The following is a 12,890-nucleotide window of genomic DNA, read 5'->3' as shown; positions in this document are numbered from 1 at the left end:
CTGTCCAGTTTTCTCAGCACCACTATTGAACAAGCTGTCTTTTCTGCATTGTATATTCTTGCCTCCTTTGACATAGATTAGTTGACTGTAGGTGTGTGGGTTTAATTCTGGGCTTTCTATCTTGTTCCACTTACCTATATTTCTGTCTTTGTGCCAGTAGCATACGGTTTTGATGACTGTTGCTTTGTTGTATAGTCTGAAGTCCAGGAGCCTGATTCCTCCAGCCCCATTTTTCTTTTTCAGGATGTCTTTGGCTATTATGGGTCCTTTATGCTTCCAAACAAACTTTAAAATATTTTGTTCTAGTTCTGTGAAAAATGTCCTTGGTAATTTGATAGGGATTGCATTGAATCTGTAGATTGCCTTGGGTAGTATAGTCATTTTGATAATATAGACTCTTCCAATCCAAGAGCATGGTATGTCTTTCCATCTGTTTGTGTCATCTTTGATTTCTTTAATCAGCATCTTATAGAGTACAGGTCTTTTGTCTCTTTAGGTAAGTCTATTCTTAAGTATTTTATTCTTTTTGATGTGATGGTAAATGGGATCATTGCCCTAATTTCTCTTTCTGATCTTTCATTGTTAGTATCTCCAAAATTTATAAACACTTCCTATGGCTCAATACCAAAAAAGAAAAAAAAAACATCAAAAAATGGGCAGAAGATCTAACCAGACAAGTCTCCAAAGAAGACATGCAGATGGCCAAAAAACACATGAAAAGATGTTACACATCACTCATTATTAGAGAAATGCAAATCAAAACCACTGTGAGGTACCATCTTACACTGGCCAGAATGGCCGTCGTCAAAAAGTCTACAAACAAGAAAGGCTAGAGAGGGTGTGGAGAAAAAGGAACCCTATTACGCTGTTTGTGGGATTATAAATTGGTGCAACCACTGTGGAAAACAGTGTGGACATTCCTCAGAAAACTAAAAATATAACTACCATTTGATCCAGCAATCCCACTCCTGGGCATCTATCCAGAGAAAACCATGACTCAAAAAGACACATGTACTCTGATGTTCATTGCAGCACTATTTTCAATAGCCAAGACATGGAAACAACCTAAATGTCCATTGACAGAGGAGTGGATGAAGAAGATGTTGTACATATACAGAATGGAATATTACTCAGCCATTAAAAGGAAAGAAATAATAGCATTTGTAGCAACATGGATGGACCTAGAAATTATCATGCTAAGTGAAGTCAGCCAGACAATGAGACACCAACATCAAATGCTATCGCTTACATGTGGAATCTAAAAAAAGGACACAGTGGAGTTCCCTTCTTGGTTCATTGGTTAACAAATCTGACTACAAACCATGAGGTTGCAGGTTCGAGGATCCCTGGCCACACTCAGTGGGTTAAGGAGCCGGCATTGCCGTGAGCTGTGGTGTACGTCACAGACACAGCTTGGATCCCTCATTGCTGTGGCTCTGGCGTAGGCCGGTGGCTACAGCTCCAATTGGACCCCTAGCCTGGGAACTTCCATATGCTGCAGGTGGGGCCCTTAGAAGAGACAAAAAAAAAAAAAAGAATACAATGAAATTCTTTGCAGAACAGACACTGACTCACAGACTTTGAAAAACTTACGGTTTCCAAATTAGACAGGTTGGGGGGTGGGGAGATTGCACTGAGGGTTTGGGATGGAAATGCTGTAAAATTTGGTTGTGATGATTGTCATACACCTATAGATGTAATAAAATTCATTAAGTAATAAAAAAAAAAAGAAAAGGGAGAGACACCAGAGCTTCCTCTCTCTGCCTTGTGAGGTCACAGCAAGGAGGTGACCATCTGCAAGTCAGAAAGAAGGGCTTCCCCAAGAACCAAATCTGCCAGCGCCTTAATCTTGGACATCCCAGCCTTTGAAACGGTAAGTAATAAATGCCTGTTGTTTAAGCCCTCCAATCTATGGTATTTTGTTATGACAGCCTGAGCTGACTAATGTGTGAGTTATTTTAATGGTCATTCAACATTCTATGCATAATAAAGTATAATATACTTAATAGTTCCCTTGTGGTTGGAAAATGAGTTTTTTAGCTTTTCATTATGAAAAACAATCTTTGAATTACCTTTATACATATAGCATTTTCATCATTTGCATTTCTCTCTCCAAATTAGTCTTATAAGTAGGGTCACTGGGTCAAAAACAATCATGTTTATGATTTGTGCGTGTTGCCAAGTGTCTAGGAAGAAGCAGGGTCGTTGACTACACTACTCACAGGATGAGAAGGCCTCTGTTTGCTCAAAGCATTAACAATGATGAGATGGATCTTTGTCCTACTAATGTTATTGTTGGAGTTTCCATCATGGCTCAGCAGTAATGAACCCAACTAGTATCCATGAGGGCACAAGTTCAATCCCTGGCCCTGCTCAGTGGGTCAAGGATCTGGCGTTGCTGTGAACTGTGGGGTGGGTCACAGATGTGGCTTGGATTCCCCTGCTGCTGTGGCTGTGGCGTAGGCCAGCAGCTGCAGCTCCAATTGGACCCCTAGCCTGGGAACCCCCATATGCCATGGGTTCAGCCCTAAAAAGACCAAAAAAAAAGTATACACATGTACACATGCTTATTCTGTGATGGGAACAGATATTTCTTTTATAAGGGTGGATGCCTTGCCTTTGGCATCTAGCTTTGTTGTCATAACCTCTCCCCAGGAATGTATCCTTGATTCCACACACACAGTTCAAGTTCACAGCAAAATGGAACTTGCAAGTGTGAAGATACCTTAAGGTACCAGACATCATACATACATCAAGATACATACACTGATTTAAGTAATAAAAATAATCCACATGACCCAGCTTTTTTTTTTTTTTTTTTTACCATTTTAGGGCTGCACTTGTGTCATATGGAGGTTCCCAGGCTAAGGGTCAAATCGGAGCTTCAGCTACAGGCCTACACCACCCGCAGAAACATCAGATCCAAACTGCATCTGCGACCCATACCACAGCTCACAGCAACGCCAGATCCTGAGCGAGGCCGGGGATCAAACCCGCATCCTTATGGAGACTATGGCGGGTTCTTAACCCACCGAGCTACAATGAAAACTCTCATATGACTCAGCTTGAACACCGAGTAAAAAGAAATAGGATTTTTACTTCTGCTACAGCAGGGAAAAGTAACTGGTTTGAACAAACTTCCTGCAACTCCCACTCAACACTATCCACAGTTCACAGGTCACTCTACCTCCCAAACCCTGAGGTCATGGTTCCTCTAGCTCTTCATCCTCTTGGGCTCAATCAGTCAATTAACTGTCCAGACCCATCTCCACCCTCATCTGTGGGGAGATGAGGATCTACCTTTCCGGGTAAAAATCAGGGACAAATAAAGAGTAAATTCTAACAAAGTTCAAAAATGGGGAAAGGCCACACTTGAAGTGGTGTGGGGAGGGGGGCAACCAACTGCTCACGGTCGAACATGAAGAAGATGCTGGAAGGTGTGTGACAGGAAGGACTTCTGCATGGATCCAGCTCTACGCTGTATGACAATTCACTCATTCAACCACAATGACTGTTTTACACTCTGTAAATTTACTCTTTTACACTATTTACTCTTCTACAGTATTTACTGTTTTATGCCATATAAATTTACTATTTTACACTATTTACTATTTTATGGTATTTATCGTTTTACGCTATGTAAATTTACTCTTTACAACTATTCATTATTTTATAAGAGTTACTGTTTTACACTATGTAAATTTTCTATTTACACTCTGTCCCAGGCACTGTTCTAGGCTCTGGGGCTACATCAGTAACCAAATAGAAATTAAAACCAAGCAACCAACCCAGCAACCAACCCTGCCCTCATGGAGGGGCAGGCCAGTCCCTCAGGGCTCTGGAGTGACCCTGAATGGTGGGGGACGGGGAGGGGGTAGAGGCGGGGAGAGCAGAGAAGTGATGTGATTTTACTCTTTCTCTTACACTAGGCCTGATTCCTAGGTTCTTCCTCACATTGAAATGTATGTGGCGGGGGGGGGGGGGTCACTTTGCTGTGCAGCAGAAGGCGGCAGAATATTGTAAATCAACTATAATTTTAAAAAATAATAAAAACTGGAGTTCCCGTAGTGGCTCAGTGGTTAACGAATCTGACTAGGAACCATGAGGTTGCGGGTTCGATCCCTGGCCTTGCTCAGTGGGTTAAGGTTCCGGCAATGCCTTGAGCTGTGGTGTAGGTCACAGATGTAGCTCAGATCCCGCGCTGCTGTGGCTCTGATGTAGGCCGGGCGGCTACAGCTCCAATTAGACCCCTAGCCTGGGAACCTCCATATGCCACGGGAGCGGCCCAAGATATGGCAAATAATAATAATAATAATAATAAAAACCTTTAAAAAAAAAAAAAGGAAAGAAAGAAACACTGAATGGCCCCTATCTGATCTTCTCCAACCTTCTTTTTCCCTGTTAATAATGGTCATGTTCCAAGACAAGGAGGGAACCTCCAACCCACCCCATCAAGACTTGCTATCAACTACAGGGAGTGAGACAGTGGGGTGTTCACACAGGAAGACACTGCTGGACCAGGCAGCAGGGAGCCCAGAAACACCCACTGAAGCCTGATGCGATGGAAGTCAAGAGGCAATGGAAACAGAGCTCCAAGCCTGCCAAACTCCCTGTGACTCAATATAGGTCCTCAGGTCCTCAGTCGGGTGCTTCCCCAGGGTCCAGCCCCTGCACCCCTCTGGTTGCATGCAGCCTATGTGATGAAATCAGAGGAGCAGATGGAAGTCCCCTCACCCCGGTCATAAGGGTTGGAAACCAGGTCTCCAGAGAGCGTAGCATACTTAACATTAAATTTTGCTTGGATTTAATAAACCTACAGATAAAGAAGGGGGACAGCATTGTTTAAACTGGCTGCAGCAACCTTTGTACCACCACACACTCACTCTTCCCTGAGCTGTGAAGGATGCTGCCATCAACTCCGGATTAACATTCTGACAAGGGGAGGGTTGGAGAAGGTGGCCTCCAATCACAGATAAAGCAAAACCTGCGCTAAAGTGGTATACAATGAAATTGGTATAAACTTCTTTAGTCAAAACTGTAGCCAGTATCAGGTAACCCAGGGAATAGCTTCAATGCTGTATGTGACTCTGGTTGAGCCAGAAGGATGTCCTTCTCATCTCACTGTCCCCTCTGAGGACCTACTGCTCAATCTCCAACCTGCCCTAAACACGTCAGTGTCTGGCCACCCAGCGTTTGCCATGAACCCCAGGCCACTCTGGGGATCTGATGAACCAGTCAGGAGATGCATCAGTTACCTTCTATTCTGAGAACTTCACAAGAATCTTTGGCTTGTCCTGTGCACTTCTGCTTGTCCTGGCATTTTATCCCCTGGTGTAATACTGCTGTATGAAGAGTCTGAGTAGCCTAATCAATAACCAAAAAAAAAAAAAAAAATTCTTCTGGGTTTTCCTCTTTCTAAGAATGCTAAAAATATTTGATGAGGTGACCCAGAAACTAAATTTTCTGTGTCATTCTTGCCAAACCTGGGAGTATTTTTCTATACTGAAATTCAAGCTGTTGAATATTCTCCCTTTTTTTTTTTTTTGACATCTTCAACAATTGTGAGTTTTTTTTTCTAATGTTAAATTCATTTTCCCTTGGAGTCAAATGTTCCAGGTGCCAAACCTAAGTGGGGAAGACAAGGTATGTTTCCAAGTTGTAAACAGAAACAAAGTAGACTCAGTTAGTCACTATGTGGGTCTAAAAATAGACTTCTGGGTTTATAGATAATTTTGCTGATACATGGTAACAATTTTTTTCATGAGTTTTCCTCTCCCCAAGAGCCAATGGACAAATGGGTTCATCTGTCCATAGAAATCAAAAGTTGCCTATAATGCTGAGCGCCAAGGTACACAATCAACTTATATTTTCATGTGTAACAATGTCTCCACGTTCACAATCTCTTGAGGCACAGAGGATGGAGGCCAAACCCACTCACTGGCAATGGAGCAACATCCTGGTGTGGCCATGCAAGCACGTCACAGTCTCCAAGAGCCATTGGGAAATTGAGTACTTTTATCCAGATATCACTAAGTATATAGCCTTAGCAATAGCTCGGTGTAGTGATAAAAAAATTTAGCTGCATCTAGCAGAAACTGACTCAACAATGTAAATCAACTATACTCGAATAAAAAGTGAATTTAAAAAAATGTAGCTGCATCTACCAAAGCTCCATGTATAATATCACCACCCTAATATTTCTTTGCTAAACTAAGAGTTTAGGTAACTGATGATAGCTGACTTCACTATCGGAACTCACGGAGCCTAGGAAGATACCCTGAACATTAAAAGACAGATATCCTATACGCTTGTTTTTCAAAGATCCTAAGGAGAATATGACTATCAGGGTAGGAAGGAAAATATCAGTGGAGACACTGGTGATTGGCTGTCCCAGTCATCGCAAACACACTCAGGACACACAGGGACACCTAGTGAAAGGATTCTGATCCCAAAGGCAACATTAGAACTCATAATCTAATTTTTTTAGCTTTTATTTTAAAAAAAAAAAAAAGTCCAACATATGCAGAAATATAGAAAATAGTATGACTCCCCCATATACCCATAGTCCAGGTTTATCTTGTTCCCTCTACACATTCATCCACCTACCTACACTTCATCCTAGATTTTTGAAGGAAATTCCAACCATTATATTATTTCACTTGTAAATATTTCAGTATGTATCTCTGAAAGATACAAACTTTTCTTTGAATATAGTACTATACTATTATCACACTGTAATAACTTTGTTAAGTATCTTTATTAATTTTATTTTTAAATTTTTATTAATTCCTTGTTAATAATTTTTAATGTCACTATTCAAGTTTCCACAATGATCTCAAGTATTTATTCACAATGTGTTTGTCTGAATCAGCATCCAGTTAGAGCCACACACAGTAACTGGACGATCTGTCTCAAATTCCTTTTAATCTAAGTTTTCATTCCATCTTTTTTTTTTCTTTGCAATTTATTTGTTGGAGAAACTATAATTTCCCACAATCTGGATTTGGCTGATTATATCCCTGTGGTGAAGCTTAACATTCACTGTAACTTAATTTTCCCCATTCTTTCTTACTTAGTTCAGAACAAGGCACAGAATCATATCCCAGTACAATAGCAAAAACAACAAAACAAAACAAAAAAGCAGTCTGATTGTCTCTATAAAGGAGCAGATGCTGACAAACCCAAGCCTAAAAATGCCCCACAAATGTGGAACCAGCTATGCCCATTCGAAAGCCAGGTTTACATCGGAGACATTCCTGAGCTGGCCACAGGCAACAGAGGCATCACCTGCAAGTGACACAGTGTGGGGGTTGCCAGGAGTGGTGACTGTCTTCCGTGTGAGGACAAAGAGGTTTCCAAGTATTCAGAGTTTCACCTTTAGGAAGAAATAAGCTTCCAAAGGAGGGGGAAGGAGGCTGGAGGAGGGGCGCTCCCAAGTTGGCTTCAGCATGTTAATCAGTTTTAAATCTGCCTCCATTAAAAACTAACACTTCAGAGTCTGGAGGAGGATGGAGGGCAAAGGGAGTCCTGCTGTTTTCCAGAGGGACGCAGGTTGGACTCTGAGGACAAGAGGCACAGACTCCCTGAGCGTCTGCACTGGAAGGACTTAACCAGAGCACAACCATGTAAGTTGTGTCAGGCAGCCTAGTGCAAAAGCAATGCAGTCACTGCTACTGCTGCTCCTGCTCCTGCCCCTGCCCCCACCCCCACACAGAGAGCATGTGCTCTGCTGGTTTTCTAATAATGGGACACAGTTGGCTACAGGCTTTGGAGTTAAAAAAAAAAAAAAAAAAAGACCTTAAATCCCAGCTCCTTCACTTAAAAGCAGTGTGACCTTAGATGACCTGCCTAACCTCAATGTGCCTCAGTTTCCTTATCTGTTAACTGGGGATACCGTTGTCTGTCTGCTAGAACTGTCCTGAGGATAAATGAAGTTATATGCCAAGTCCCATTGCAGCAAGCTCATCATGTGTTAGCCTTTTGCTAACAAAGATTTCCACCAGGCCATCCCAACCCGGACACTTTCAGGGAGACATGACCACACCTGCTGGACATCGGGCTGGGTTATCGATGCAGTCTGTGGCCATGCATGAAGCAAAGCTAAGTGACCCATAAAGGGTTCAATCCCATGATCCTGATCTCAATAGTGAGTCTCCAACCAACTGAGCTAATTATGGAAAAGTCAGATTCAACTTGGATGCTCTTAGCTGTTCATACAACATTCTTAAACAGTTTTGTCCAAAGACGCTGTATGACACAACACACTCGCCAACTCTACTAATGATCTCATCTTTTAAAAATCTTAATGTAATGTAGCAAACAGATGTGTCCCTTAAGAGGATTAAGGTGGAAATTCATTAGAGTAATAATACCAGTGGATCTGTGTTCTAAAACAAATGCCCATCAATCAACTTAGTGCACACTCTTTCTTATCCCTGCTCAGCTTCCGGGAGAACCCTGGAGAACTGAGCAGCCAGGTCTTTACCCTCAAGGAAGTTATCTTCGAACAGGGAAAACAGTGAGAACCCCCCCCCGGCCCCATACTGAGAGTCTGACCTAAGTGACCCCTGAGCCACACTGCACAGACTGTAGTGACCACAGGAATCACCAAGGCATCTTAGGAAAATGCACATTCTGATTCAGCAGACCTGGGGAGGCCGAGAATGCACTTCTAATAAAAGCCCCAGTGATACCCAGCTGACACGTGGAGCCCCAAGGCTCTCATCCTCGCTGCAACTGCCCATTTTACAGGTGGGATAGCTGAAGCAGCGAGGGAACCACAGAGACAAAGGTAATCCAATGAGAAGATGCAACTCTGGAATGTGGGCGGGCTGCACAGAAGGAAGATATTTAAGACACAAAAGCAGAGCCATTTAGAGTTCAGACCTGGTGCCAAATGCCACCTTGGGAACTTCCCACTCACAGGACCAGCTGACTTTTTTTCTGCTTGGGGGCTCTTCTGCTGGGCGATGCAACAGTACCAGCGCCTGACCCACGGGGTGGTTATGGGCTTGGTGAGACAAGACATGTCTAGGACAGTGCTTAGCTCCGACTAGGACCTGGCAGCTATTATTACTCTTCTCTCTACTGTGCGGCAGCCTCCGAAACATTCCTGAATTAAATTAAATTAAATTACTAGGTCATAATTGCCATTTCGACATGCAAGCTAGTTATCACTTTTTTTGTAAAAACAGTCTACAGTTCCAGCTTTGGCTATCAAAAAGAAACCAGAATCCTTTGAGCCTTAGCTTTAGCATATTCAATCCAAACACATTAAAGCTTTGAAAGGTCTATGATTCAATTAATTCTACTACACAATTTTTTCTAAATTAGAAGTCCAAGTTTATGATTTTTTTTTCCTCGTAAGATACTAAACCAGAAATAAACACCTGTTTAAGCAGCATTTGAAAACAAAAGGCCTCGCCTAGTCCAGAAAAAACATATAACCACCAAAATGAATATCTCTCTGCTGAAAATACAGTACCTGTTTTGATCTTTTTGTTATCAGACTAATCATTTATTTAATCACCCTCTTGGAACAACCATAAAAAGCTGGGGGGGGGTGGAGTTCAGTCTAGCAGTTTGAAAAAAAATATATATATAAAGTATAAGAAGCACAATACTTTGTTCTTGTCCAAGACAATGGTTTAAATGAACAGCTAACTTCTAACAGAATCAGCAAACATGAGGTAAATTTATACATATATCATTAGGTTAAGAAAAGATGGAGAAACTCCAGTTTGGGCTGGGAAGGACCTGAGAGGTTAAGCAGTTCAAGGGTTCCCAGCACAGGTGAATCCCTGGGGGGAGCTTGACAAACTAGGACCCTCTGCAGGGGCCTTCGAGGGGCTGGTTACACAGGTGTGTTCGCTTAGTAAAAATCCATCCAGCTGCTGTCTTAGGCCCCACATGCTTTTCTGCATGTGCATCTACAAGCAAGCAAAAGTCAACTCTCCCATGTAGGATGGCTGAGGACACTGAGAGCGTCTGCACGTCTCACAGACATGCTTCTCCCCTCTTTCCACCCCTCAGAATGCCCCTGCCCTAGGAACTCCTTTTCTTGCCAGCCTGGACTCAAGGGGACCCAGAAACCTTACCCATGGCAGGGCCCCAGGATAAGAGCTTGCCTGCTCCTTCACTGTTAGCTAATTCATAGCATTGATCACTATTGTTCCCACCTCTGACTGTGAACTCTATTAGGCCAGGAATTCTCTCAAGGCTCTTACTCATGCTTCTAACATTCACCTGCCCCAGGCCATTAAGTAGCTAGCCTAGGACGGTGATTTGGTGAACTCCCCAGGTTCACGGAACAGAAGCCCAAGGAGATGCAGCACACAGAACTGGCCCAGGAAGCACAGCAGCCATGGGGACTCCCAGACCCGATTTGAATCTCAGTGCCCCACCCCTAGCGGAGAAACTAAGTTATTTAATCACTCTTTGCCTCAGTTTTCTCATCTATAAAATAGGGACAGTATAGACTGCACTTCACAGAGGTGCACAGTATTAAGTGAGACCGTGAATTGACATCCCTGGTAGAGCACACACACACACACCAAGTGCTCAAGATCCACCAGCTCTTTCTATCACAGATGGACAATCCAATCCAGAAGATTCTCTGCTGGAAATTAGCCAGCATTTTAAAATATATAAATGCCCTAAATTCTGCTTTAGAGAATCCTGGCTAATAGAACTAGCTACTCAGTCAGCTCTACATGTTAAAAAAAAACAATGCCAAACATCTGACTATACTGCAGAGATCTTTGGGCAAGGCTCTGAGACTAAGGCTTGCTGGCCTCCACGACAAGGGGTCAAGGGTCTCTGTGGGACATCTCCTGGTTACATTTATTTATTCCACAAGGCCCATCTCAGAAAGTCCCACCAGCCAGTCTAACTGCTGTGCAGTGGCTTCTAGCTAGGGGGTGGGGGGTGGGGGAGGGGCAATGCTGGAGCATCAGGATTCCCTAACAGACCAGGAACACTGGATCAAGGCCATGGGGCTATTCCATGGAAACGTAAAAATGTACTTCCACTTCCAGCTTGAAAGATCAGTGCGTGTATATAGGGTTTGAAATCCAAGGGAACCACTTCAAGGTCACAGGGCCACAATTATGAGTCTTCTATGGTTTCAACAAAAGATCACCATAATCAGAGACCATAATGAATGAAACAACCGTGATGCTGAAGAACCATGATGCTTTTAACTAATTCCACTGATTGAGAAGAACCAACAAATTCACAGAAGTGATTCTGATAAGCTGAATCCACAATACATCATTCTGTCTCCCTCACCCACCTCCCAATCCAATCTGTTTTCGTGACCAGAGAGGTTTCCAGGAACAGTAACTGAATCCATCCTGTAGCAACACAGACAGAAGGAGAGAGAATTGCCCCACTCCTCATTCCTGAAAAATGGGTTACTCATTAAGTAGTGTTGGGGGGGACTGATCTAGTACTAATAGACACCACTGCCAAAGTTCACCGGCTTCTACACAACCTCCCTCTCTACTTCCAAGGCAGGTGAACATCATACAGAAATCTAAAGAATTTTTAAAAATCAATTTTGTTCTCCTTGGCATCAAGGGTTATCGCTCCCAAATATTTATCTATGTTGGTCCTCAAAGAAGAGTAAATCATCCACAAGCTTTGATATGAACCCTAAGCAAAAAAAAAAAAAAAAAAAATGTACCAGGGAAGTAATTTTTTAAGGTGCAGTCACCCTGTTTAAGTGGGAGGAAGGTTTCTCCTGGGCAACTAAATGGTTAGCTTTCAATGCCGCGCTCTTTTGCAACACACACTTTGCAAGATGCCTGTCCTGAAAAGGCTTAAAAAAAAAAAAAAAAAAAAAAAAACTCTATCGGTGGACTAAGAATCCATTCTTCCCAGGGGACACTCATTTCAGGCTTTGTGCGCGCGCGGCCCCTCCGTGCCCCGGCCCCTCCTCGCATGAAACGACTGCCCCTCCAAGCTTCCCAAGGCCACCTGCTTCTAAGAAAAGGGGGCCACTCAGAACACCATCGCAGCGCCAGCCGCGTCCTCCGCGGTGCCTCCCAGGGGAGGAAGAAGAGGTGTTGCTGGGAAGCGTGCTTTGTCGCCAGGGCCGCGCGGCCGCCCTCACTGGCCTCAGAGGCCTGAGAGATTTTGTCCAGGGCATCGCTCAGGGCTCTCCTCCGAGGGACCTGAGCCCCTTGGGCCCGGGTTCTTTCCGAGCGCGGCTCGGGGCCGGTCTTGACCCCACTCCGCCCCCTCGGCCCAAGCTAACGGCGCGGTGCGGGGAACCTCTCCATCCCGCCTCCGGCCCGCGCGGCACCTGTTCGGCCCCGCCCTCCCCCCTCTCCGCTCTGGACCGGAACGCGAGGCAGTCCTCCTTGTTGGCCTGGGAGATTCCGCACCAGTCTGCAGGTGCTGGGACCCCTCTGCCTAACCGGGTGGGGGAAGTCTGCCCTTGGGCGCTTGTCCTCCCGCCGCGACCAGCCCAGCTTGCCTGCGGCTCCCCTACCCCAGCGGGCCCCCCCCACCCCGCAGCAGGGGCTGAGTCCAGGGGTCCTAGACCGCCCTGCCGGGCCCTACCTTGTGTGGCGCCCGCAGCAGCCGGTGGACCCCGGCCAGCTGGGTGCCTAGCGCGAGGTCCTCGCGGAACGTGAAAAGCGGCGGTCGGCTGGGCTCCGGGAAGTTGGTGCTGTTGAAAGGGTCCGTGTCGTCCAAGAACTGCACCCGGCAAGCCAGCGTGGCCATGATGCATCCCTGCCCCGGAGGGGGCGCGGGCCCCGGAATCAGCGGGGCCGCGGGCCGGGACGCTGGGGTCACCGCGAGCAGGGGAGGCCGCGGCCGGCGCTCGCTGGCTCGCGGGCTCTCAGGCTCCGGCGCGCCTGGCTGCAGCCCGGGCTCCGGCC

General features: G+C 45.0%; 1 protein-coding gene across 6 annotated transcripts in view; it reads right to left on the bottom strand.

The window, feature by feature from the left end:
* FHOD3 (formin homology 2 domain containing 3) overlaps nucleotides 1-12,890 on the bottom strand; it is a 556,170-nt gene extending 543,280 nt beyond the window's left edge. For 4 of the 6 annotated variants that reach the window (XM_047794143.1, XM_047794144.1, XM_047794145.1 and 1 more), the window contains exon 1: nucleotides 12,568-12,858. In XM_047794143.1, coding sequence (XP_047650099.1) covers nucleotides 12,568-12,732 — 165 coding nt within the window. In that variant the 5' untranslated portion in view covers nucleotides 12,733-12,858. Of the gene's footprint in view, nucleotides 1-12,567 lie in introns of all 6 variants that reach the window. The other 2 variants (XM_047794147.1, XM_047794150.1) reach the window with 2 other exon arrangements.

The sequence above is a fragment of the Phacochoerus africanus genome, chromosome 8 (genome assembly GCF_016906955.1).
Source record: "Phacochoerus africanus isolate WHEZ1 chromosome 8, ROS_Pafr_v1, whole genome shotgun sequence".
NCBI lineage: Eukaryota > Metazoa > Chordata > Mammalia > Artiodactyla > Suidae > Phacochoerus > Phacochoerus africanus.
Note: the sequence above shows the minus strand (reverse complement) of the source record. Positions and strands in the feature narration are given on the sequence as shown.